Below are 25,823 nucleotides of genomic sequence, written 5' to 3'. Positions count from 1 at the left end.
TACAGTATTGACTATACTTTGTAGAAAGTATTGAATTGATTTAGACTTTTTTAGGTTTTCTGCCAAATGGATATGGTTTAATATGATCTTGCGGTATGATCCTTTTAAATGCATTTCATCTCATGAGAAAATCTAGCATGAGAAAGTTTGGCATGAACTTTCCTTCAGGCTATCTGGCTTCTAATATTGTGCTACTGAATTGTCAAAAAACATTCCAAAATGTTATAGAAGCTTCTTTTTAGTTTATGTGTGAATGCATGGACTTTTCATAATTTTTATTTACAGCTTAAAGTACTAAATAACTAAAAATGTGTCATATTACATAAAGGAAGTATGGTCCATAATTTTTCTGTTGAAAATCCATAAAAGTTTCACACAAGGTGTAATTCTAGCTGGTATATTAGCTTCCAAAGTCTTTTACAGAAAGAAAAAGCCAGAAAAATAAGTAATCCAGCTCTACAGAATGCCCATCATGATATGATAAGATACGGTATTGCAAATCTGTATGTTTATCATTTGTTGCAAATGCTAATACAGAATACCCTTGGGTAATATTTTCTCCTGAAGCATCCATGATTTACACTTTTCTCCATTTGAAGAGAACAAGAGATTCAATGACCTGTAGAAAACATAATAAAATTATGTTCAAAAGATCATCATATTTCATAGCAAGATGTTTGAAAATGCATAGATTAGAAACTCATAGGAAGAAACAATATATATATACCTTTGACAGATAAGTCTGTCAGAGTAACATCTTCATTTTCTGATAGTCTTTCAATTTGCATGCAGTATGATTTCCAGATTACACTATGCTGCAAATGTCATATTTTAAAGGTTCCATCATTGCATTCATCCTGCTTAGACATATACCTATGCAACTCTTCCAGTGATCAGCTAGGCTTTCTGACTATGTAGGGCTATGCATATCATAATAATCATAGTAAGCTTATGCTCTGTAATTGTTTTTTTTTTCTAGAGTAGCTTCAGCCATTTCTTTCATTTAAAAAAATAATCATTATTTAATCTGATATATGTATATCTTTTATTTTTCTTTCTTTCATAACTTGAAGGTACATTTCTTTGTATTAAGGGCTATGCAATTTCATTTGGTGCAGGAGCCAAGATTCTGTTTAGAAAGGGGTCTGCAGGAGTGGCCTTTGTGAGAACAGGCAAGGGGCTGCACCATGGTGGAAACAACCCATTTGGGTCAGCTCCAACCAACCAACTGTAGGGAAGAGTTGAGCCTCTCACTTAAGATGATGTCACATTTGTAAAAACATATTTAAGTGTTGTAGTGTGCTTTTATACTTTGTAATACTTTGTAATAGTTTTGATTTTGTATCCCCTTATTTTCCCCTGTTGATGTACCCCTTTTTGTACCCCCTTCCTCTACCTGTGTAACCATTCTCCTGTGTTGAGATCATCCCCCAAATCCCCGCCCTGGCTCTCTGTCAGTCACTCAGCATCCCATCCCCTCTATCTAGAACTTTCGGTCAAAGCCGTCGAGTGATTAGCCCGAAGCCAGGGGTCAGCCCCCCAAGGATGATTTATACGCTATCCCAAATGTCCATCTTAAGGCTGCATCCCTGGAGGGTCTTTACTGGTCAGCAAATGTATCTACCCTCGGTTTCCTCCCCGCCTTTAAATGTAACCTTGAGATTCCTTTGTTTCACTCTGAGCACGGCGCCCACTGAGGTGTGGGGCCCCCCTGAGGAGCTCCGAATAAACCTTGGACTGGCCCCCTGTTCAGAGTCGGCCTTTTACCCTCTACCGATGTCTCCAGCGTCTCTTCTGATGCAAAGGCGACTAGCCTAGCTGCCCTCAGTACCCTCGGGCACCAGAGAGTGTCCCCCCGCTGTCGGTCACTTCGGGGCTGCCCCCCCGCTGTTTGCCGACCCGGGGCTGGCCGGGGTTCACTGGGAGGCACCCAGAGAGAAGGAGACATTTAAGAAATAGCAGAAAACACTGTTCAGCAGAGAAAGAAAGTGTTTCTCAATTGTGAGAAACAACCAGGCAGTATCCATAGTCATTGAAGGAGAGGGAAGAGGAGCTCAAAATGCTGCAGCAGAGATTGTCAGAGCTGTAGCCCCTGAAGAGAATCATGGTGGAGCAGGTATTTGCCAGTAGTTCATGGAGAGAACCATGCCAGAGCAGACATCTGCACTGCAAGCCACATAAGACCCCATGCTGCAACATGTGAATATGGCCTGAGTGTTGCAGCCCATGGAGTGCCCCAGTAGCAGGCTGTAGGCAAGAACTGTGATGCATGGAGAGAAGCCCATGCAGGAGCAGTTTCATCCTGCAGCACATGAAGAGGACCCACACTGAAGCAGGGGAAAAGTGGGAGAAAGAAGGAGCAGCAGAGAGGAGCTGGTGTGACATAAGATCTCTCTCTCTTTACCCAGTCTAAACTTTTCAGGGTGAAACAAGGAAGTAGAGCACTTAAATAGAGAAGTGAAGATGAGCCTGGGAAGGAGTGTGGATTTACACTTTTTTCTGCTTCTCACTGGTCTGTTTGTAGTTGAACATAAATTATTATTTTACCCATGTCAAGTCTGATTTGCCTGTTACAGTAAATGGCAAGTGATATCTCTGTCCTTATCAATCTAAGAGCTTTGTCATCTTCTTTTCTTTCCTTGTCATTTAGGAGGAGGAAGAGTGAGAGAATGGCTGGGTGGTCATTACAATATCAGCAACTAAGATGATTCAAATAACCAGTTTAAAAATAATATTTATGTGTGTATATGTATTTCCCTAGGCATACTTGGATCTTCTTTCTTTACTTTTTTACCCTGATTTTTTTTTCTTTTTTTTACCCTGGATTTTTTCTTCCTCCCCTATGTGGCTATAGAGTTTTCAAGAAAATACACTTCAAAACTTTCTCTGATTGTCTAGTACTTTTAGGTGCAAAATAAGCACTTTGTAATTAAAGCCTATAACTTTTGCATATCAGTTATGGAGTGTGTATATTGGAACTTCCCTATCTACTACAGTTTTCATTGCTTTTTCATTTATGGAATTCAGTGAAAAACAAGTAACAGTAAAAATATATGCACTATATGAATCAATTTAAATACACAAAATTCCCTTTGACATTTGTATATTTTTGAAATTATAAAATGAATGTACATAATGGAAAATTGATCTTTACTCTCTGAAAAATATAGAATAATAAAATGTGCAGTAATAGCAATTATGGTTAGTAATAGACATTGCTTCTTAATTTTTTTGTCTTTTTCTTTCTTTGCTATGATGGATGAGACAAGATTGACAGATGTGCTTCTTCCATGCTCAGTTAAGATGGCTCATCCTGTCAAAAAAGAAGCAAAAAGCATTTTGAGTCTTTACACAGGAAAATATTCAGCTTGTTGTTTTGGCTTGTATCTGATAGCTGTGATCAGACTGCATCCTAGATTTGTTCTATTTTATCTGGTTTTACTGATCTTTTATCTCTGTTTTCATAAAAGATAGAAACAAATAGTAAATCAGGAAAATCAGCTAATTTTATGTGCAAAAGCACCCCAGCTTATGCACATGCAGAGGCTACTTCAAGCAAATAAATATTTATTAATCAGGACCAGCCAGATTGCACAAAAGACATGGGTATGGCCAACACTGGTGGATGTACAAAGACCCTCAGATAAGGTGGATGTCTCTCTGAGACTTTTTCAGACTCCTGATTATTTTTACCTATTGCTAACTAGTTTAAAAAGCATTTGGTAAAGTAAGTAATTTCTTGAAATAAGCTAAACTAAGATGAACTTTGCAAAAAAAAAATAATGTGGTTTATGCACAAGATGCAGATAGGTAAATCTAAGAGTAGGAAGAAAGGGAGATACCCACTTTATTGTGCAAAACACAATACCTGTAATTACAGACCCACAGGACAATTTCAGTGTGTGTAATACTTCAGAGATATCTGGCCATGACATAGGAAGTTTTTTTAAGTCAGAGTGACTGAATTAGAGAGTCTTTTAAATAGAAAGTAATAAGAAAAATAGATAATATTGATTGGTGAAACAAAGAAATGGGTGAGACCTACAAGAATGTTGAAGAGGAGTTTCACGCCCAAAGCGCTAAGCCCTTTGAAGACATTCAACTGACAGGCATGTTTATAATCTATGACATGAGAATATCCTATCAACTGATATCATAGTATGATCTTGCATCACAGATACTCTAGCAACAGAGTGGAATATTAAATTATTATATTCAGTTTCAGGAAAATAAACTGCAAAAGTGAAGCCCAGAAGCATATTAACAGCTATTAAACAAATAATGTTAAGAGCCCAGTTAAAATGTATGCTATAGCTGAAGAACGCAAAGTGCTTCAAAGCCCCTGACTAACTTAAGAAGGAAACTTAAGACTGTTACAAGGAAAAAAATGGCATTTTGATAAATGGAGAGCTTGCCTATATGGAAAGAATAGAAACATTTTCAAAACATATTAATTCAAATGTTGGCAGGAACTTCAAAAGCCTAAACGACAAATTTGAAAGTGTCTTTTAAAGAGCACTCTAACTTATACAAATTTATTCACATCTATCAAAGTCTGGAACCAGGGAGTAGGTGGGATTGCTTGATGGTGAAAGTGCAAAATGTGCACTCAAACAAGGCTTGAGAGAAACTTAGGGAATTCTTTGCATTTGACAAATGCAAGAAGAACCTCACAGAATGGAAAGAGGGAAAAGGTGGCAGATAAGCCTCGGTGTAAAGGAATATTCTAGGGAGAAATAGCCTCATACAACTGAATTCAATTGTCGGTTACAATTCTGGAAAGAAGATTTGGAACAATTATTTACAGCTCTCTGAAGTCATTGTCTCAATCTACAGTCACAGCAAAGCATAACAAGTCTTGCTGGTCATGATCAGGAAAAGTATGAGGAACAAGAGAGAGGACATGATTTCCCTTCTACATAAAACTGAGGTTGGCTCCCACATTGGTTACTGTGCACAGTTTTGGACTTTGAACCTTAAAGGGAGTTAGAGAAGCTATGGAGAGTAACAAATATTATGTGAATTGCCTAGCCTGTATATAAGGAGATATTTAAAGGCCTCAAATTGTTCACTGTAAAGAGGGGAAATTGGAAGGAAATGTAATTAAGATTTTGAAAACTGCTGCAGAAGAAGATAAATGGAAAATCACTTCCACAGATTTTGTAGTGAGGAAGAGACACTTGGGGGGGACATGATAAAAATAAACAGAGAAATATCTGGAAGAAACCAAACTACTTTGTTTCAGAGGAAGCAGAGAACACCTAGAACTTCCTGCCCCAGCCTCAAAGGCTAGGGAGTCAGGTCATCTCCTAGTAGGTGAAGAAAAATTAGGCATGTCACAGACACCAGGTTCATAAATGAATGATAAATGAATCGATCAGGGAAATACAGTTTTTCGTGTCTGATCAGACAGTGCAGCTTGCTGAAGGGAGGATGCATGGGACATAGATTTTGCTAAAGTGGCTTTCCCTCCATCACCACTGTAGACAGAATACTGGGGCAGATGGAGCACAGGTCTGATCCAGTATGACCCTGCTTTCTATTATTTTCTTAAAATTAAATTTATTTTTATTATTTTTTCTCTTTTCCTTGTGCTCATAACACAAAATTTCAAGGCAAAACATTCTTATCATTTTGAACACCTTTTGAATTATTTTGGATAAAGCCAACATTTTGAAAGGTGGACCCAAGTTTTCCCTGTTCAGTCCTCAAGATGTTGTATATATATTCAACCTAAGAAAAGAAAAAGTTTTGGGAAGTATATTCTCAAACAAAATTAATACATGATTATATTAACTGCAAAAAATAGTGTAATAATTTTACCCATTAAAAAAATGCATTTTATTCATAGTTTTGTCAAACATCAAATAGTAATATATCTGGACCAGTCATCTACATGTCTCAGTATAAATCTCATACTTTTACATGGCATCAATACTATTGACATTTAACCCAAAGTATATACACTGTAAAATTAGGTGATTTTCTCAAAATCTGGATTCAGCATTAATTAAGACCATATGCATATTATATTTTGTATGTAAAAAGCTTTGATTTAAAACATTAATTAGCTTCTAAAGCACCTATTTACAGCCTTTTTTACTTTCTGCATGCTTTATTTTTTTATTTCATTCCAAACTCTTAGCCACATGGCTCTTGCTTATTAAAAAGCCTTCAGTTTTGACCTGAGAATAGTGTTGTCCTATCATTAAGTGAATGGAAGCATGCTTCTTGAAAACATCTTTCTCTTGTGGTGCAATATTATCTTTAAATTCCTTTCTTATCCATTTCTTTTCTCCCCTTACCTCCCCCTGCAATCACCATAGTGGATTTGAATGAGTTCCCTTAAGAATTATTTCACTTTATAATTATTTTTGGTACAAAGCAAAACTTCACTTAAATATAAATCAGTCTACATTTGCAATTTTTTTTTGCATTGAATCTCTTTTATATAAATAGATTTTAAAGATTAGTTAGAAATAATTTTGTATTTCTAATCAGCATTTCCAAGGCAGACTATTGGAAAACAGTCCTTTCTGCTGGAAAATAAAAAAAAAAATAAAAATCCTAACTTCCAAAATGCACCTCCAGATTATTTTTTAAGAAACAGTGTTGAACAGACACATTATTTTGAAAAAGAATAGATTTTCACTATTTTTATTAGTGTGCCAAAATGTGTTCCCTTAGAGCCTGTTTCAAGCTATGGACTGTGAATTTGAAGATAATATAATGACATATGTAGAAAGTTGGGCTTTCTTAGAATAACCTCACTTTCAAAGACAGATGTCAGTATGGACCCACAGATTTGGATATGGAAGTAGTATGCCTTGAGCAAAGTGCCTTTCTAGGTCACTTGTTAGGAGTCCAGATTTCAGAACAATTCCCTGCCAGAAGAACCAGTGAACTGTGCCATGCCAAGGTGGACTCTCTTAAGGGACAGTCATTTTCTTCCTAGTACAAACAAGATTTACAACACCATGACATCCAGAGAACAGGAAATACAGAGAAGAAATAATAAATTATTGCACTCTAATAAATGTAGTGGATCTTGTATGGCATTGTTTGAACAAAGAATTCTTAATATAATCTACCTTTAAATGAGCTGCATTACTAGAAATCTCAATATTCTTTCACTTTTTTTGCCTTGATTTTTAAATTGCCTTGCTATGCTAGAAAAATCAATAAGTACTTATATTTACTGTAAACATAGTTTAGTAAAACTAAATCCAGAAAATCACCATTCTGTTCTCCTGTTAGAAGTATGTATTTTTTCCATTCACTTACATCTCCATGGAAATTAATACTTGTATTTAACTTTTATTTGCCTGAAGCATATGTTTTAGAGATTCCTCAAGCCTTTATCTTAAAACATAATGAGGTGGAAGATCAACATTTAGCAGAAACTGATCCTCAGTGGTCAAGTTGAACCTTATCTCTTACTGGATATATCTGGATTTGGGGAATCCCAGTGGTTATTTTTGTACTATCTCTGGGAGTTAAATGCTCGATTTATAATAGCTCTTGTGAACAATTGTGTGCATTGCCATTATCTCAGTTTTTTTGTTGATTATGTAAACATGAGAACATGCATAGAACTGTCAAGAATTCTGGAACTTCTATACAAATAATTACAATTGCATAATTTTAATTTATTTTAATAAATTATTTTCTTTGCATTGGAGCTTATGAATGCCACACATGTTTTGAAAGGTGAGCTGTGAAGGGGAGCACTGGCATGCTGTAAAGTGTGAGTATTGGGCATCCCTTATGCATGTGAGGAAGGCTGGGAATAAGCAGAGCACTTCAACTGAAGTCAGTAAGGGTGGAGCATTTTGGGGTATTTTGGTGACAGTGTAAGCAACAAACCTCTTCAGAGCAAGAAGATGAGAAGATAGGCCCTTAGGAGAAGTTTTCTGTCCTGGTTTCCTTGTCTGTGTATGGCTGTAGCCCTGGTTTGACTGAAGCTGCCCTTGAATGGAACAAAGAAAACAGAAAGGGAAAAAGAAAAAGGGCAATGATGGCCACAGGAAAGCTAGGCATCACAGCTCCATTTGGACAGGTTACTTGCTCTGATAGGACAGAAAAAAAAAGTTTTACAACCTATGAATACCCAGGTGTAGTGAGTTCTCTTTGGCCACACATCCACACTGCGCAGCCACTCCTGCACTCCTCCTCCTTATCAGGAGAGAGGGAGGAAATAAGAAGAGAAGCATGTGGGTCAAGATAAGGACTGGGAGATCAGTCATGATCTCTGATTATTGTCACAAGAAAAACAGTCTCAGCCTGGGAAAGAATAATTGAAATTACTGTTAATGAAAAACTAAAAGGCTTTCCTTCCAACCTGCCAGAAAACATTTTCCTGAAGAGTCTCCTCTCCAGGGGCTGCAGCTTCTGCCCAGAGCATGGTCATGGGCTCTCCCACAGTCTGCAAACTCCTTCAGGGCACATCTATCTGCTGTGGTGTGATGGTGGCACATGTGGCAGTGTGGTCCTTTGTGGGCTAGAAGGGGCCAACCTGCCTCACAATGGTCTTCTTGAGGATCTGCCAAGGGATCCCTGGTGGACACTGCCTCCCCCTCCTTCTTCTCTGACCTTTCAAGCTGCAAGGGTTTTTTTCACACTTCTTCCTCACTCCTGTCTCCGATGCTTTTCCTCATGTTTTTGTACACTTCCTAAGCACATTGCTTCTGCTCTGGCTGTGGGCCCAGCCGCAGCCTGCAGTGGGCAGCTGGATCCAGCTGGAACCGGCTGTGTCTGGCTGGGCAGCCCTGGCCTCCCCTCACAGAGTGCCCCCACCTCCCAACCCTGCAAGCAAAACTTTGCCACATGAAGCTATTTTAACAGCTCTTTTAACCTGAGTTATCTCAATCTCTTGTGTCGGAAGAAGCCATCTGCCAGGCCTGCAGCAGTGTATTGCTGCTTGGGCCAGAGCACAGCAGGGCGGTGAGGCCGGGTGGGTGTGAATTTGGAGAGTCTGGCACATGCACACATGCACCATGGCAATGCTGCCATGGCCACAGCGGTCACAGCTGGGCAAACCAAAGGCGCCCAGTCATACAACGAGACTTACAGCGCTCTCAGAGGAAACAAAAAATGAAAGTAGGGAGTCAAAAAAATGAAGAAATATGAGAGAATAGTACTTAAAAGGAGTGCTGGACATTTGCAGAATATCCTGAGGAAGAAAACAAGCTGTTATTGCCCTATGACCTCTCAGTGTTATGACTGCTCAGTGGGCCTTGGAGGTCTCAGCATGTTCTCTGCTTTCTAAATGGAATAATTCTGCTGAGAAGTCCAACTCAGAGCTGAAAGTAATTTTGTGCCTTTTGGAAGGAGTTTAATTTTGGTATTATTTTCTTTGTGGTTGGTTTATTTTTGGCTGGTTGGATTTTTGGGTTTTGGGTGTTTTTTTTGTGTGTGTGGCTTTGGTTCTTTATTTTTTTTTTGTTCCTAAACATTTATTGCTAGCAAATTATTGGTAGAAGTTGCACAAATTCTTAAGAGGTTTGCTGTCAGATCAAGATTTTGTCTCTGAAGCTTAAAAAGTATGCATTTTTAAATTCCTGCTCAAATTAATGTTCCAGATTTAGTAAAGATTTAAAAGACCCCATGAAAATAAGAAGCTACAAATTTAAGTATAAATAAGTCGGTAATTGTGGCACTCCTATATAGCAAAAAATTTGTGTTTTGGAAAAGCTAAAATGACCCATTTTTGTGAATGTTATTCTTGTAGTTTTCATTTTTCTTAGTTATCAGAGGCAATTTTCCTTGTCTGATCACTTCTAAGCAAGAAAAGGTTAAAATTATATATTATTAGGTTGGGAACTGGGCAGCTGATGTGACCAAGAAAGTATTTTTCTCCTACTGTACTGAAGAAGAGAGGCAATGTTTCTAGGACTGTGAGTCCCTATTGTTGCTCTGACTTGGCAGCTCTCTGGTTAGGGGTCATAGTTAAGATTCAATCTCCTATTATATAAAGGAAGACAAAATGAAAATAGCATTAGTGTTTCAATGAACTTGTCTTGAGATAATCCAGGGTAGCTGAGAATTTTCTGCAGAGCCAGCTATTCCCTAGTGTCATGTTGTAAAATCAGTCTCTGGTGGGATCTAAGACAGGCAAAACTTGGTAACAAGTTGTCTTGCAACTTCAGTTTGTCATCTCATGTCCTTGTTCTTTAGACTAAAAACTACAGTATTCGGTGGTAGTGTGGTAGCTCATCAACTTTGGGATAAAGTTATTTGTGGCATTTTTAACATAGTTCTGTCTTTACACTGACACAATTTTCTTGCATGAGTTAAGAGCAGTACAGACTAGCACTTCTCTGGTAGTAGTGTGCTCTGGTTTTTTTCAAGTCTAATGACAAACAGAATGTACTGGAAAGTGATGGGAGTGGTTTCTTTCCTACAAACTGTCTGACATTTATCTTACTGTAAAATCTTAAAAGAATATTACATTTCACAGAAGAAAATAAAAAGGTTTTGTGTTGCTCGAAACTTGGTGCAACTTGAAACTTGGTACAATTCAGATAAAGCTGTGAACTTTAGTCTGAGCTTTGAATTTATCCTTAGTTACTTTGATGATTTCAGTATTTTTTGGACTTTAACTTTTGAATCATAATTAATTAAAAATTTGATCCAGTAATTAGTGTAGATTTAATTTATTCTGCTAATGAGAAAAAATAAATTTTGGGTTTGTAGTGTGGAATACAAGTGAGTACAAATTAAGAAGACTGGACAAGTTAATGGAATGGAGAAAAGTCAGAGAGTTGGAACTGAGAATTGAGAATTTTTTAAAACAAAAAAAGAACACTACTGTCTGCCAAAAATAAAAAAAAAAAAGTAATTAATATAGCAAAAGATTACTTCTAGAACCTAGACACGGAAATTTTGGCAGTTTGTAGGGCTATCTCCATCTTCCTGTGGGATATATAATTCAATTAGCTTATGTAATGCTCACTAATAAATCATCCTATATACACCCCGCTGGAGAGCTTATAGGAAAATAAGTTGTTTTCTCAAAATTCCCCATGGATAGCTGCATTTATATTCTGTCAAAGCTACTGTATTACCTGGAGGAAATGTGAGTGCCCTTGGATATCCTTAAAGAATTAAACCTTCTAAAGTTATGGGAGTGTGAAAATAAATTTAAAATACTGGATTTAGCCAGACTATTTGGGTTGCAGCTGCAAAATACAACTCCTTTGGGATACAGGTGAAAACTAGGTTTCTGTGATCAAGGGCAAGCATGTATTTCTTGCACTGTCTATTGCACTAACTAAACTATCCTGTAATTCTGGAGAAATATTAACTTGCTGCTAATTCATGTGGATTGAATTTGATGATTTTTACATTAACCTTATCAGAGGAAATTGTTATTATGTGAACACATAAACATGTTTCTATTTGCAATATTAGGCATTAATTGATAGTGATAAAACATTTATCAGGAAATACTGATAAAAAGGCCTGTGTGCATTCATTTATATAAGTAATTCTTTATTCTGTCCATAATTGCATTACTAATGTGTGACTTTTACAGCAGTACTCCCTAATGTAAAAAATTCTAATACATAATTTTAAGACTGTGGCTCAAAAACATGCTTTAAAAATTAATCATGATTGGGATTGAAAACTTTTGGTTGTAAGACTGCTTATATAAAGCTATATTTGCATCTCTGCAACATTAATGAATAAGAACAAGTATAGTGAGTGTGAGCTGTAATCAAAAGATCTCTATATAAACAAAAGATTGCATCAAATTAGAGACTTCTGTTTATCAGACAGTAAAAAAGTCCAATACTTTTTCTAATCTCCAGATTCAGTCTCTTGCACTTGTTGAGCTGAATAAGTAACTAATGTGTTTTAAAGGTGTGTAATCAATCTATTATTATTTCTCTTCTCAGGAATGTGAATCTGCTCCCTGCATTAATGGAGGTTCTTGCCAGGATGCCATCAACGCATTTGTTTGTGTTTGCCTGAGTGGCTACACTGGCAGGTTTTGTGAAGTTGATGTTGACATTTGCAGTGAGTCCACAATGAACTCAGTTCTTTGTTACAATGGAGGTGTATGTGTTGATGGACCTGGAAGAATGTTTCATTGCAGGTTAGTATGAATACCGTCATATAATCGCTTAAATTAATACACATTGATTTGTTAATATTTCAGGGCAGTACGGATACCCTGTGCACTATATGAAATCAAATGGATTTGGTGTGCAATCTTGTGGTCAAAAATATTGTTATCTTAAATGACTCATTGTTTAACATCAGACTCTGATATCTGAAAAGTTATCTTCTAGTGCTTCTCAGAATCATGTGTGGAAATGTCTAACATAAAGTGACATTAAAATATTTAAAATTATTATTTTATTGTTATGTATGTACTCATGTGTTTCATACTCAAACCGAAAGTGAACTTGCAATCAAATTTAGATGACAGGTAATTTACATGCTATGTATGCACAGACATAACCAAAACAACATCCTAAGATCCATCATCATTATTCTCCAGCTGTTAGACTTCTGCCTAAATGCATGTAATTTTATATCTTATATACTTGTAATATAGTTTTAAAATTAGGCTACTTTATAGACTGTTAACATAATTATGAAAAATCTTAATATCTAAGTCCCTTTTTGATTGCTACATTTGTAGAAATATTAAATACTAAGAACTTATTTTATAAACATTCTTAAGAGAGAAACATAAATATCTTCCCCTATAAAATCATATGTTCAAGGTCCCTCTGGGTACCTTACTCCAGTGAGGAGTAAGGTACTGCAGCACTCAGCTTGGTGTCAAACGCAAACTGGCTGAGCATGCCCTTAATCTCACTATCTATGTCACTGATGAAGATATTAAATAATGTTTATATCATGACAACTCAAAAAATATTATGGTTTAGCTTAGACCTTTCAATACATGCTAAAGTAATTCACACTCTTGATTCTGCAGTGGGCTACTACCTGCACAATGACTTCGGTTGTGACTCAGATGTCTCATATCCTGTTTCGCTCATTATTTTTTGATGACCAGTTTGAAAATTCAATACTGTGCATTCTCCTGTTTCTTCTTTCCCAGCTCATATTCATTCTAGACCCCTTTTTTCAAGCTTAAGTACTGCAGCACCTTTTCATTTTTCATGGATGAATCCTCTGAATTAAATTTAATCGCTTATATTTTTTGTCTCTTCTGCTTGGGATTTTACACGAAACATTGTAAGGATATTTTCCTTGCACTTGCTTCTGAGCCCAGCATTGACCATCAGGAGGACTTCACGGAAGCAGATTCAGGAAACTTGAAAGGAAATATAATCAGAATTTTTAGTGTTGCCAAGATTACAAAGGTTTTCATGAGTGCATAAGATATTATAATGTAAGGTAGGTTGATGTAAGATACGGTTGTGACTGTGCAAATAGAAGTACATTTGATCTCTGATGGGGTCCAGGGAAAGGACTTTTTTCAGCTGATTTCCTCTCCTATATTGATATGTTTTGGAAAACAGACATAATTCCCTTTCTTATCATTCAGCAGGTGCTACAGTTCCAAGTAACATCTACAAATAGAAGTAAGAAACATAAAAAGATCATAAAGTCAGGTTGGCTACTGAGCTGTGAATGTTACAATGTGAACCCTACTCCTTGTGTACCCTTCCATTCTCATGTTTTAAGCAGTCTGAACAATGCTCATGTACAAACTGGAGGATAGGAGTTATATGGAGGATAGAAAAGTGGAATTGAGAAGAAAAAAAAATGGAGAAATATCTCTTATTCTAGCAAAACAACACAAACATTGTGGAATGGTCAGCAAAAGGATTTTAATCCAGTATTGCTTAGAGTCTTCTTTTTTTGGGGATATGTCTTGTGATATTTCAATTTTGTGGCTGTTAGACCAAAAAATAGGAAGTAGTGAAAATGGTCCAGTAATGGGCAAGTGTTAGGCTGCCTTAACTGTGAGCACCACTGCCAGCTTCACCGATGATGTATGTGACATTTTACTCAGTAGTACAATGAACACTTCAACTTTCCTTGAATTATGCGTAAATCAATTACATGAACAACGCTACAGGCTTCTTGTGAGATGAATATGAGAAATACCCTTTGAGATAGTCCTCGAATTGTGTGTTATCTGAAATATCTTTCTGTCTTCAAACCCGTGGTTTAAAAATAAAACAACTCATTGGAAATGAGAGGGATGCTGGGAGTTGTAATTCAGTTCTGTCCTGGGCAGATTGCCACTGAATCAGTGCTTCAGGAAACAGATTACCATCTGAAAGGATGCCCACCTACCTTCCTTTGTATTTCAGTCTTCTCAATTAAAGAAGTGTGTGGTGGCTGCCACAACAATAAACACTATATGAATCAGTAGATTAATAATAAAGATAACATTGGGCTCAGGGGGCCTTTCAGAAGACAATTCAGTCCAATATTCATATGATTGATATAATGAATATGTAACAGGAATTCCAAAGCCTTTTCATGGAATGTTACAAGTATTCTGGGGAAGAGAAATTGTTCACATAAAATACTCTGAAATTTCTCATTGTATTTAATCCACTGTTGGCTCATCTCCACTTTCGCATCTTTGGGTCCCAGACCATTCAGTTTATTTAACTTGAGATTTCCAAATGTAAGCATAATAATGAGAAAAAACATTCTTCCTTCCCCTCTAATTCTTGCATTGGCATTTTTCAAATGTTTATTTCAAGTACTTCCAGCTGATTAGGTGCAGAAATCATAGTGTCTTGGAAGGATTATCTGCGTACTGCTTTCAGCCTGATCAGGTGAAAATAATGTCAGCAGTCCTATGACAGGTCTTGCCTTAGATTATGTTCTCGAATATTATAGCTTCATTGTACGTTTTCAGCATTTTATAGAACATGTGTGGTTTGTGAACATGGTTTTTTTAAGGGAAAAATGAGGAAACTTTTGATGTCATTCTGTCTTTTTCAATCTTTTTTTTTTCATAATTTATTGTTATTAAGTTATAATTTAATGTACTTATTGTTTGTGGGTCTAAGAGATGTGTAGCACCACAAGTTTGATGCTATCTTTTGATTCACAAAGGAGGACTGGTGCTTTTTAAATCAATTTTTTATATAATATTTGACTACATAATTTTTTTCAGAACTGAAGCTTTTTTGGCAGCATCTTTACAAGATTATTTTATACTCAAGACAGGTAAATGTGAATATTTGATCAACAGAATTACTGATAAAAATGCCAATTTTTCTTCCTTCAGTTCTTGAGATCTTACAAAAGTCTAAAATAGGAATATATTATGCCACATTTCCTCAAAATAAAGTGCAATTATTTTTAAACATTCATTGTTATATACACCTATCTATTCTTTTATTCTACTGATAAGGAAGCAGAGTTTAGATTTTAGAGCATCTTGTTTCAATTACCTTTGTGTTCTAATTTTCTTGATCTGTTTGAGCAAGGAGCAGCAGTCCTCATAATTAGCAAGGACCTCTGCAGGGATCTAGGGAAGGGATTAAAACAATTCAAGCATGGAGAGTCTGTATGAGCAAAAAACTGGAGTCTGGAAGATGTATTATTCTGTGGCTGTGGTATGCAGACAGCATATAAGATAAGAAATGGTAATGTAGAACAGCTTGTCTTAGAGCTTGTATAGGATAAACAATATACTACTAGTATGAAGTAAACAGTTGTGGGGGTGGACCATAGAAGTGCAGTCATGTAGGGCAACCTAGGCAAATGTATCAAAAAATTATTTTTCAGGATCAAACTTGTTTAGGATTTGTTAAGTATTTTTAAGCAGAAATGTGATTTATCAGTACTGAACATTCAGTCTTTTACCCCAAGGGAAATAGAGCTATTCTTTGGAATTGTTCATGTCAGCTGTACCTCCAGGAAATATACAAAAAGTTCTCCTGTTTTTCAAAAGGCTTAACATGGGAAACATTTACACAGCTGTGTGCCCCCATCAACTCAAAAAGTGACTTAATAGTAAAGTATTTGTTTTGAGGCTTACTCAGGTCTTCTATGCTTGGTAACAGAAAAAGCTGCTTCTGCAGGAAGATTGCTAATTGTAAAGCTTCACTTCATTTAGATGGTGAAAGACAGCTTGCAAGATCTGACCAAAATTGCAGAATATACATTACACAGAGCTATGCATCTAAGTTCCTCAGCACACTGAAATAAATGTAAGAAGCAAGTCATTTTTTAATATGGAAGAAGGAACTTCACTGGACCATTAGCATCTCTTAAAACTGACAAGTCGTAAAACAATAGGTTCTCACATTTGTATGAGCTATGAATATATATGCAGTACACTGTTTCATCTATGAGAACAGATGCCACTCCATTTATATGTAGATAACAAGATGGATTTAGCTGATTTCATAATTGACTGCCTAGTTCTTTACACTTAGTGAAGCATGAATATTTTATTGTTTGCATTGTGTGTATACATTAGGTTACATGAAAACAAAAGAAAGTGTGTATGGATTCAATCAAAGAAGCATATAACCCTGTATGCTATTTCCAGAAGTGGCCATAAAGGGATTGCCAGGAAAAAAAGTGAAATATGCATGTATTATTTGTCCTCCAGTACTTTCTTATGTTCTCTCAAATGGGGTTTTTCTGAGCCTGTTTTGATTTGTTCATTAGAAGTAAGTGAGTCTCTACTTGTACCATTTTCCCTTGAACATATATAAACTTTTCCTCTGAGGAGGAGGCTTTGACTAGGCAACCTCCACAGATTCCTGTCCATATTAGCTGTTCTGTGCCAATATGGTACAGCAAACAGACCCACAGGCCTCATCTGTTGCATGGAAAAATATCTCCCATTTAAAAAATTTTAACCACTGCTGTTGCCAGCTTTTTTCCATATCTAGTGTGGAAAAGGAGAATGAAAAGATGATTCCAAGCCAAGCTTTCCTTGTTTTTGTGGGCCACTGCCGCATTGCTCTATGCCTCTTCCTTTCTAGGGTAAAGATTTCTTGTTTTCCCAGTCCTTCCTCCTTCAGAAGCCATCACAAACTTTTAGTCATCCTTGTTGCCCTTTTTCAAGACCTTTTAATAACTATTTTTCCTTTGCTAACAAAACAAGACAAGAAGTACACACTGTATCCCGGCTGTGGGCCACTCTGTGATTTATACAATGGCAAGGTTTTTTTTCTCCTCTATTCTCCCATAACAACAGCAACTAACTTTTCACTGATGCTTTGAAGAAAGGGAGCACAGGTGTTCAGTATTATTAGCTGGCTGATCACTCAAATGTAATTTCCATGAACATAGTTAGACAAAGTTAGCATGCTACGTGTGTCTGTACTACTGTATGTATCATTATTTTATATCTATGTATATGTATCTATATATAAAATGCATATAAATATGCGTATACATGATTTTTCATTACATCACAATTTTTTATTTAACCAAAATCTCATTCTTACCATCAGATTAATAAGATGAGAAAATTATGTTAATCATATTTTCTAGTTATTTATCCATTTTATAATGATAAATGATGGTGTCTTCATGTGAAAAATACTGATTGTAACTCTATCAAATGAAATAGTATAATAAAAATGCACATCATGTCCTGTATTTTTCGTACTTACATGACAAGAATATAAGGGAAAAAAGAGCAAGCCCATCATAGTCTTCATTGGATAGCTGCTAGTATAAAAAATTACTTTAATAAACTGCATTTAATAACTATCAACATGCCCATACACTTTGAACTATAAACAGAACTGTAATCAAAAGGTTAACATGTAATTTTTTTTAAGTAGTTCTCTCAGTGAATTATTTTTCAGAATTATTTTAGAAATATTTTTGAGAAGAATATTGAATTTATATGTTGTTCTTTTTGTATGATGTTGCATGAAGGGTAATGGAATCTACCGTAGTCATAATGAGGCAACAGATCTGTTTTAGGGGGTTGTGCCTGTATTAGCAATTTAACCAGAAGGTCAAGATCACAGAATTTGGAATAAGTATGTAAACCTAACGAATAATGTATCTGAAGATGCTTAATGTATACAATATGCCTGTCTCCTAGAGCTTCTGGGCAAAGGCAGAGGAAAATTATCATTCTGTCACTCAAGTGGATTATATGTTTTGATATTCAAACATATCAAACAATTTTGAATACCCACTGTGATATGTAGCTAATTACATAAGGAAAGGGAAATATAGAAAATTGAAAATTACTAGAAACTGTAAAGTGGAGCATGAAGAAAGGCAAGGCATTAAGGCACATATCCAAAACATGACTATATATATTTATCAATTACATAAGGAAAGGGATATATAGAAAATTACTAGAAGCTGTAAAGTGGAGCATGAAGAAAGGCAAGGCATTAAGACACATATCCAAAACATGACTATATATATTTATTTATTTTGATAAATGCATGCTCTATATTTCTTCAGCCTTTACTAGTGATATTTACAATGGTAGCTCTTAATCTGGTTAAAATTACCCACTCTCCTTTTTGTTTTATTCTCCTAAAATTCAACAGTAAAGTGCAATCTGCTAGAGAATTAGCATTGTCTACAAATATGCAGACAGCAGTGTCTGGAAATGAGGCACTAAAATCTAGTAGGAATAAAAACACACCCAAAAGCAAAACACAAATCTAATACAAATCACCCATCTGCCCAGTCCCAGAATAAAGCCATTTTAAATCTTACATCTGTATAACTATTGCCAATTGTTATATTCTATTTTTTAAGCAAACCTTTTAAAAATTCATTGCCTCAAAAGACAAAGGATGCCTCTACCCTATGTATGTATTAGTTTGGGATTTTGGCTTTGTTTTTATAGCTAAGTTGTTTTGTGGTTTTATGATATGGAAGCCAAATAAAAATAGCTAGTGGGAATCACATTCACATCCTCATTATACAAGGGACTGAGCAGGTGGGAATGTACCTGTAAGAGAACATTTTGGTTTTTTCTAGTTATACACAGAGAATATTTAATTCAAACTTACCCAAAACATGAATACCTAAGTAAAATCCAAGACCTGGAAAAAGATTTAAAATTTCAAACTACTTTACAATATAATATGCTGTTTATTTATACAGCATACCATGTGAAATACTAAAGCATGTTACACAAGTAGTTCAAAGACATGTCACTATTGATATTTTTGCTGTTGATCTTCAAAACTTTGTGATATTTGTGGCATTCTTTTTTTTTTCTTTCCAAAATGTATATTCTAATCACATATAAAAACGACAAATATACTGCTAAGAGTTAACTGATTGAGCATTTTATAGTGACTGTTTAGAGAAGCAGCAACAAACCTATCAGAATTTACATCACTTAAAAATAAGATTATTGTACTTGGTTACATTATATTAACAAGTCATATAATGTTTAATATGTTGTTGTTTAAAATCCCTTATTTACTGTTTTGCAGAGATCAAACCTTCTGGCACTTTGCAAACATAAGAAATTTACTACCTTGTATCTTGAGTGACAGCCCTCAATTTTGAAAAAAAAAGGCTGTGCTTCATATGAGGTCTGCTAACTCAGACTACAAGACAGCAGTTTACTGTAGAATCCTTGATGGTATTTTTTAATAATTAGATTATATGTTCACTTTTTACAATAAAAATTGTTAGAGAAATATTTTAAAAATGGAAAATATTACTCCTTATTTTAAGACCAAAATAGAAGTATTACCATTTCAACTTGTCTGTATAAAAAGGCTTCTTCTAAACTTGTCCATTGACCTTGGTAGCACAAAAAATTTTAAAGCCTGTTTCAGGTGATTGCTTAAACCACAAAATTTCTGCAGGTTTTATTTGATGGAATGAATGATTGATTTTGATTTTGCTTTTTAAAGTGCATTTATTAAAAAATTTGCAGAGTAGCTTATGCCTATTTAATTTTACTGTAGCTTGCATTTTAAAAGGTGAGAAAATGAAGTAGGTTTGAAAAAATGTAGAACATATTTTAATTTTTTTCTCTTAAAGAGCAAGCTCCCATTGTTTTTCAGATGTATAGATTGATGCTTTGTAGAGATGGGCAAGGACAAAGACAAGGGAAAAAGAAAGGGAAAAAAGAGGGTATTGTCAAGGTAAATTGGTCGTTTTAAAGCCCATAACAAAAACGTTTTTTCCATCTAAGTTCAGCATTTAAAATGGACATTTCAGAATTAGTCTCCAGGGGAGCCATGCAATTTTTTACAAGCACATGTCTATGCCAGGATGCATGAACATGATTCGTTACTACCTTAGAATTTTACTCCATATTTATAAATAAATATAAAAAAGTGCATCTGACTGAGAAGCAGTACTGGAAAGATACTTTTTACCATAAAAACTTTAGTAATTACAAATACTACTTATATTTACTCAAATTTAAATATATATATAAGGTGTTGTATTCTATGCCTAAATTCAACACACAATGTAATTCTATTAGAATTTCTCTTAAGTGTCATAAACTGTTTATATTAATGTAACTGGAATTACATATTCTTTCTTTTTATGGTTTTACCTGAAATGCTTTGTTATTTCCTGAAGATTTCATGCTGAAAAATCTCAGCTTCAGTTCTGTAGGACACAGCTAAAGACCAGTGTTCACCCAGATTCTATTAATTTGCACTGGTGAATTAGGTTCTTTTCCTGAGAGCTCAGCCCAGGGGAATAACCATTTCCTTCAGAAGATAATGTAGTACATATTACTAGGTAGTACCAGCTACAGATTTACTTTTTTCTCCAACTGTGTACACTTGAATTATTTCATGCTGAAGTAACCATAACTTAGGAAGCACTAATGCTAGAAACAAGACAAATAACTTTTGCAAAATAATCTTCCTCAGGCTTTAAGCATTGAAGAAATAGTTTATTTTCATTGTTGATAAAATTTTCAATAACTTTCTGTCTAATACTGAAAAATAGTTCTCTGTACTCATTATTGTGTTAGAGAATTAGGGGATAGAAAATGGTACATAGGAATGGCCATTTAATGTCAGACCTCAGCCTCATTTTGTTCTTTATCTGATCTTGTACTGATTTCAGAGGAATGCCAGAGGAATTCAGTAGAAAAAGATTTTTCTCCACAACTCTTCATCTACCACCACAAATAGGTCGCACTTTAAGTGGTTGGAGGCAGTGGTTTCCCTGAAACATAAGTTCAAGATCTTTCATAAAGGTTATCTTAAAACATTTTTGCATTAAATATGAATATTTCTGTATCCACTAAATTTCAAAACATTTCTAAAATTTCCCTCACAAGTCTACCATTAAAAATTGTTCATCTGTTCATCTTTAATGTGTTGTGTAGGTCATAAATATTGCTTTATATGTCTCCTTGTTTTGATTTCTTCCAGAACTCAGTTTATCCAAAGCAAGTATAAGTCGTTCTGCATAGGTGTCCCTGAAACAGTTTACTGCATGATTGCAGGTGCTCTGTCTTCTTCTCTGTAAGCATTGCAAAATGTTCTTCAGCTACTAGGTACTTTGGTTCTTACTAAGTATTCCTATTATTTTTCTCATTTTCTCATCAACAATCTACTTGTGATGGCCTTACAGTAAGAAATTTGATTGCTGTTTTCTCTCAAATAACAAATAGAGAACAGAAAGACTTCAGACTCGGCCATCTTTGCTTTCCAAGTAAATGTTGAGGAACAACAGTGAGTAATTGCAAAGCTATGAAAGTAAGGACCATAAAACATAATTCATTACTGCCAGTGGTCTGTTGGAATGAAAATATTTATTTTTTATTCTAAATATTAAACTGATATGGAAAGTGTAATAAAAACTAAAAATAATAACATGTGAAGAGGGCCAAAATAAACAAAGAGACTGTGTTCATCAGCAATTCTTTGACTATGTTTGATTATTTTCTTCACCAGTGAAGAGTTGTCTCCTATTTTCATTTATTTCATCTATTTAGTGATGTCTGATCCAAGGTTTAGAAAATGTTAAAGGTGCAATTGTAAGGTGCAAGCCAATTTTCTATCCCACTCTTAACTTGCACGCTGGTGAAAACATTTGTTTTGCATTATGTTTTGTAAATCTCTCAACAGTTTCAAATACCTGCAGCAAGCTAGATTAAGAAATTAAGATGGCATTCTAGGCACTACTTTGGCAATGGGAGCAGTAAAGTTAGCTTAGAATGGTAAACTTTTAAAACACCAGTATGCTATAAACCTTGTGCAATGCCTTAGTTGTCTCATTGTAATACATTCTCTGGAGAGCTTGCAGACACTGGGGAAAAAACTAGAAGCATCTGGTTTTCACTCTCTTACCATGTTTGGCAAACAAAAACAGTTTGAACTGAGAAATTAAATTTATAGTTTATTGGTGAGTAATCCCAACAATCTACACCCTTGTTTCCTGAAATTCTGTTCAATGGGAGGGCCACCAGACATGATATATTAGACACTGTTGAGAATTTTTCTGGTAAAATATGGTTGAATGATAAAATAGAAATTAGATAGTGGGGAAAATCAGACAGTGGAAGAAATTCTATGAACACCAATATTGGTAACAAATATTATTTTCACTCGTTTTGAAGAAATGCAAACTTTCCTTTTTTATTTAAAATCTTAATTACATGGATAAACTGTCTCATACTGTGCATGTGCTGAAAGATGTGCCGGGGTGAAGACCACATTGGATCAACAGAGAGCTGTGGTTGGAACTCAGGAAAGTAAAAGGACCTTTTGTGACCTTTAGAAGTAGGGGCAGGCAACTCAGGAAGACTTACAAGGATGTCTACCTAGCCTAGTTAAAAATGTCCCTGTCCATAGCAAGGTGGTTGGAACAAAATGATCTTCAAGGTCCCCTTCCAACTCAAACCATTCTATGATTTTCTATGCTGTGAGGTTATGCAGGTAGAAAATTGGAAGCACCAAAGCTCAAGTAAAACTTAATCTTCCTAGTGGCATAAAAACACATTTCTATAAACGTTAGCAATAAAAGGAGGGATACTGAGAATCTTTGTACATTAATGGATATGAGGAGGGAAACAGTGGAAACCGAGGCACACAAAGCTGAGGTACTTGATGCCTTCTTTGCCTTAGTTTTTAACAGTAACTGCAGTTGTTACAGGAATCAATTGCCTGGAGAAAAAGGACCTGGAGATGCTGGTTGATGGCCAGCTGAACACAAGCCAGCTGTGTGCCCAGGTGGCCCAGAAGGCCAATGGCATCCTGACTTGTATCAGAAGCAGCATGGCCAGCAGGATTAGGGAAGGGGCCATTGCCTTTGGTGAGGTTGCACCTTGAATTCTGTGTTCAGTTTTAGGCTTCTGATGATAAAAATGACTGAAGTGCTGGAGCATGTCCAAAGTAGCTGGAAAAAGTCAAGTGAGGAGCGGCTGAGGAGCTCAAAATTGTTAAATGCCCCTGATTAACTTTCTGTCCTTTTTATGTTTGCAAATGGGTTCCAAGAAGTCTTGCCCATGACCTTTCCAGGGACAGAGATAAAGATAATTGGCCCATAGTGTTCAGTCTTCCATTCCACTTTTTCTTCTTAAAGGTAAACATAGTATTAATCTTCTTCCAGCTAATAAATCACCCAAGGCCACTGACAGCTTTAATTTCTATGTTGTAATAAGTACTAAAACAGCCATCATATTTTCCTCACAAATTACCTTTGTTTTTCTTAACTTACTGTGGGTGGCTGACCACTGATACAAGCACAATAGAGAAATACCTATTTTCATTGTTGATTCCTTCGTTTACACTGAAGCAGTTAGGAAACTTCAGGTATACACTTTTTAAAAATTGACAATCTTTATAAAACATGATAGCAATAACACTTACACACCAGCATATAAATTGTTCTCTTATAGCAACTGCACAATTCATCTATCTTTGTCCTATTGGTTACTGAACAGCAAATGAAGGCAATCCAGATGGTCATGGTAGCCTGCCTCCTAATGGAAAAGTGTATTTAATCAGTTATTATTTTCTTTGGATTCATGGATAATACTGCCGACAAGATCCCACAAAGGAATCCATTGTGTTGTTCTGAAGTCTGGCAGCCACTGCTTATTTTGCTAGTTTTTGAGTGGTTTTGTTTTCGTTTGTGATTTTGGTTTTGCTCTTTTTGTTGATTTTGTTTGCTCGTTGGTTTGATTCTTCTCTGACACTTATTTCATGGAAAGTTAAATAGATGTGTTTGGAAAGAGGCTGCTCCAAGGAATGTCTTCCAGAAGCATTTGTTTATTCTTACTGTCTCCTTCTTCGCCATCTTCTGAGATTTCTCTAGGTTGTCTCCAACAGCTAGTATGCCTAACATTGCAGAGGTTGTAGAACCTATAAACACTATAAACCCAGCTGGATAATCTCTAAATATTTGAATAGATGTTTTTCTTGGATAGAGTGGTAAAATCAGTAACATGAGCTTTGTCTTGTGGTCCAGTCACAAGCATAGATATACAGTGAATTGCTATCAGTAGAAGAGATCAAATAATAGCATCATACCACCTTAGTTGATTATCACTTTTGTAATTGTAATACAATCAAACTGGAACAAATGTAGTAGTCTGTATAATGTTTTAGTGGTCTCCAATTTGCATTGTCTTCCCTGAACTTATTCTTTAGAGCTGTGTGAATAGAGTACAATATACCCAACATGTATAGCTAAATTACCATTTGCTGCTGCTAAGTCTCTTTTTCCTCTTTGGTTGATGTACAATATAGAAACAAAAGAACTAAAAGTAAAAATCAATGTTTCCTAATTTTGAGAGCTTTTTGGTACTAATTTGAGTATGTCACTGACTGATACAGAGCAATAGACACCTTTGGGGATAGGATCTAAATAGCTTCCCAGATTGAGTTCTCAGTAATGAAGCTCCTCTTGAAGATGAAAATACACTGCTAAATCTGTTGTTGAGTATTATGCTGACAGTTCATTTGGTTTTGCGTCAATCTGTGGATACCTTTGAAAAACAATAACAGAATTTTCAACGATTATACTATTTTTCCCTTTGTTTTGAGGGAAATGCTGAATGCTTCTACCTGAAAAAAAAAAAAAATAACCCAGTTAATGACATAGGCAGGCTTTGCAATGGCCTCATTGTGGCAAGTGTGCAAACTTAGAATCTGAAGTAAAAGGAAGACAAGCCCAGAACCACTAATAAGTGTACGAAGGGATGCTACCAGTATGAGTCTTTTCAGAGAGCTGAAGCAGCATGTGTGGCACATATTGCTGAGATTATTCAGAAATTGAGAGCAAAGATGAATGCATGACCTGCTTTCAAATGAGAATGAATGCAGCTCCTGGTAGCTCAGCATGATGTTTTCTTTCGATTCAGAGCCAGCTGCTTCAAAACAATAAAGAAAATCCTCTCCAAGCTATATCCATCCTTCAAATAGGAGACCAACAATAGCTGGCAGGGAGTGGAGGAATTCTGCATTGGCTTTTGCTATATTATTTCAGACATCTCCTTTTCTCATGATTCCTACAGTAAAATCCCATTATGAAAACTGACATCAGCAAGACTTCATATATATTTATATACACATGCATGCATATTTATGTACACAACTTTGTTACAAAAATAGTGTTTATTTGGAGAAATAAATGAACAATCCACATTTCCAGTACTAAATATTGTATAAGCAGAGTTTAAGATATATGTTAAAATTATTATATTAAACCTTATCACTGGAAGTAAAAAAAATAATGTGCCTTTACATGGAAAAAATAAATTTTGTTTCTGAAGCAAATGATGACTAATGACTTCTGTACACTGCTATAAATGTGTGGGCAGAAGACTTGATATACAAGAAATCTTCATGCTGTTCAGAAAATATATACAGTCTTCAATTCAGAGCTACTGAATTTTATTTTTGAAAATATAGGCATTGAAAAAGTTGCAT

The 25,823-nt window shown here is 35.5% G+C and overlaps 1 protein-coding gene across 1 annotated transcript in view; it reads left to right on the top strand.

Annotated features, from left to right (window-relative positions):
• The window catches only part of EYS (eyes shut homolog), a 610,207-nt gene that overhangs the window by 204,644 nt on the left and 379,740 nt on the right, over nt 1–25,823 (top strand). The window contains exon 19 of the mRNA XM_041477332.1: nt 11,901–12,100. Within this exon, the coding sequence (XP_041333266.1) occupies nt 11,901–12,100 (200 nt within the window). The remainder of the gene's footprint in view (nt 1–11,900; nt 12,101–25,823) is intronic.

Source organism: Pyrgilauda ruficollis, unplaced genomic scaffold (assembly GCF_017590135.1).
Source record: "Pyrgilauda ruficollis isolate IOZ18807 unplaced genomic scaffold, ASM1759013v1 scaffold40, whole genome shotgun sequence".
Lineage (NCBI taxonomy): Eukaryota > Metazoa > Chordata > Aves > Passeriformes > Passeridae > Pyrgilauda > Pyrgilauda ruficollis.
Note: the sequence above shows the minus strand (reverse complement) of the source record. Positions and strands in the feature narration are given on the sequence as shown.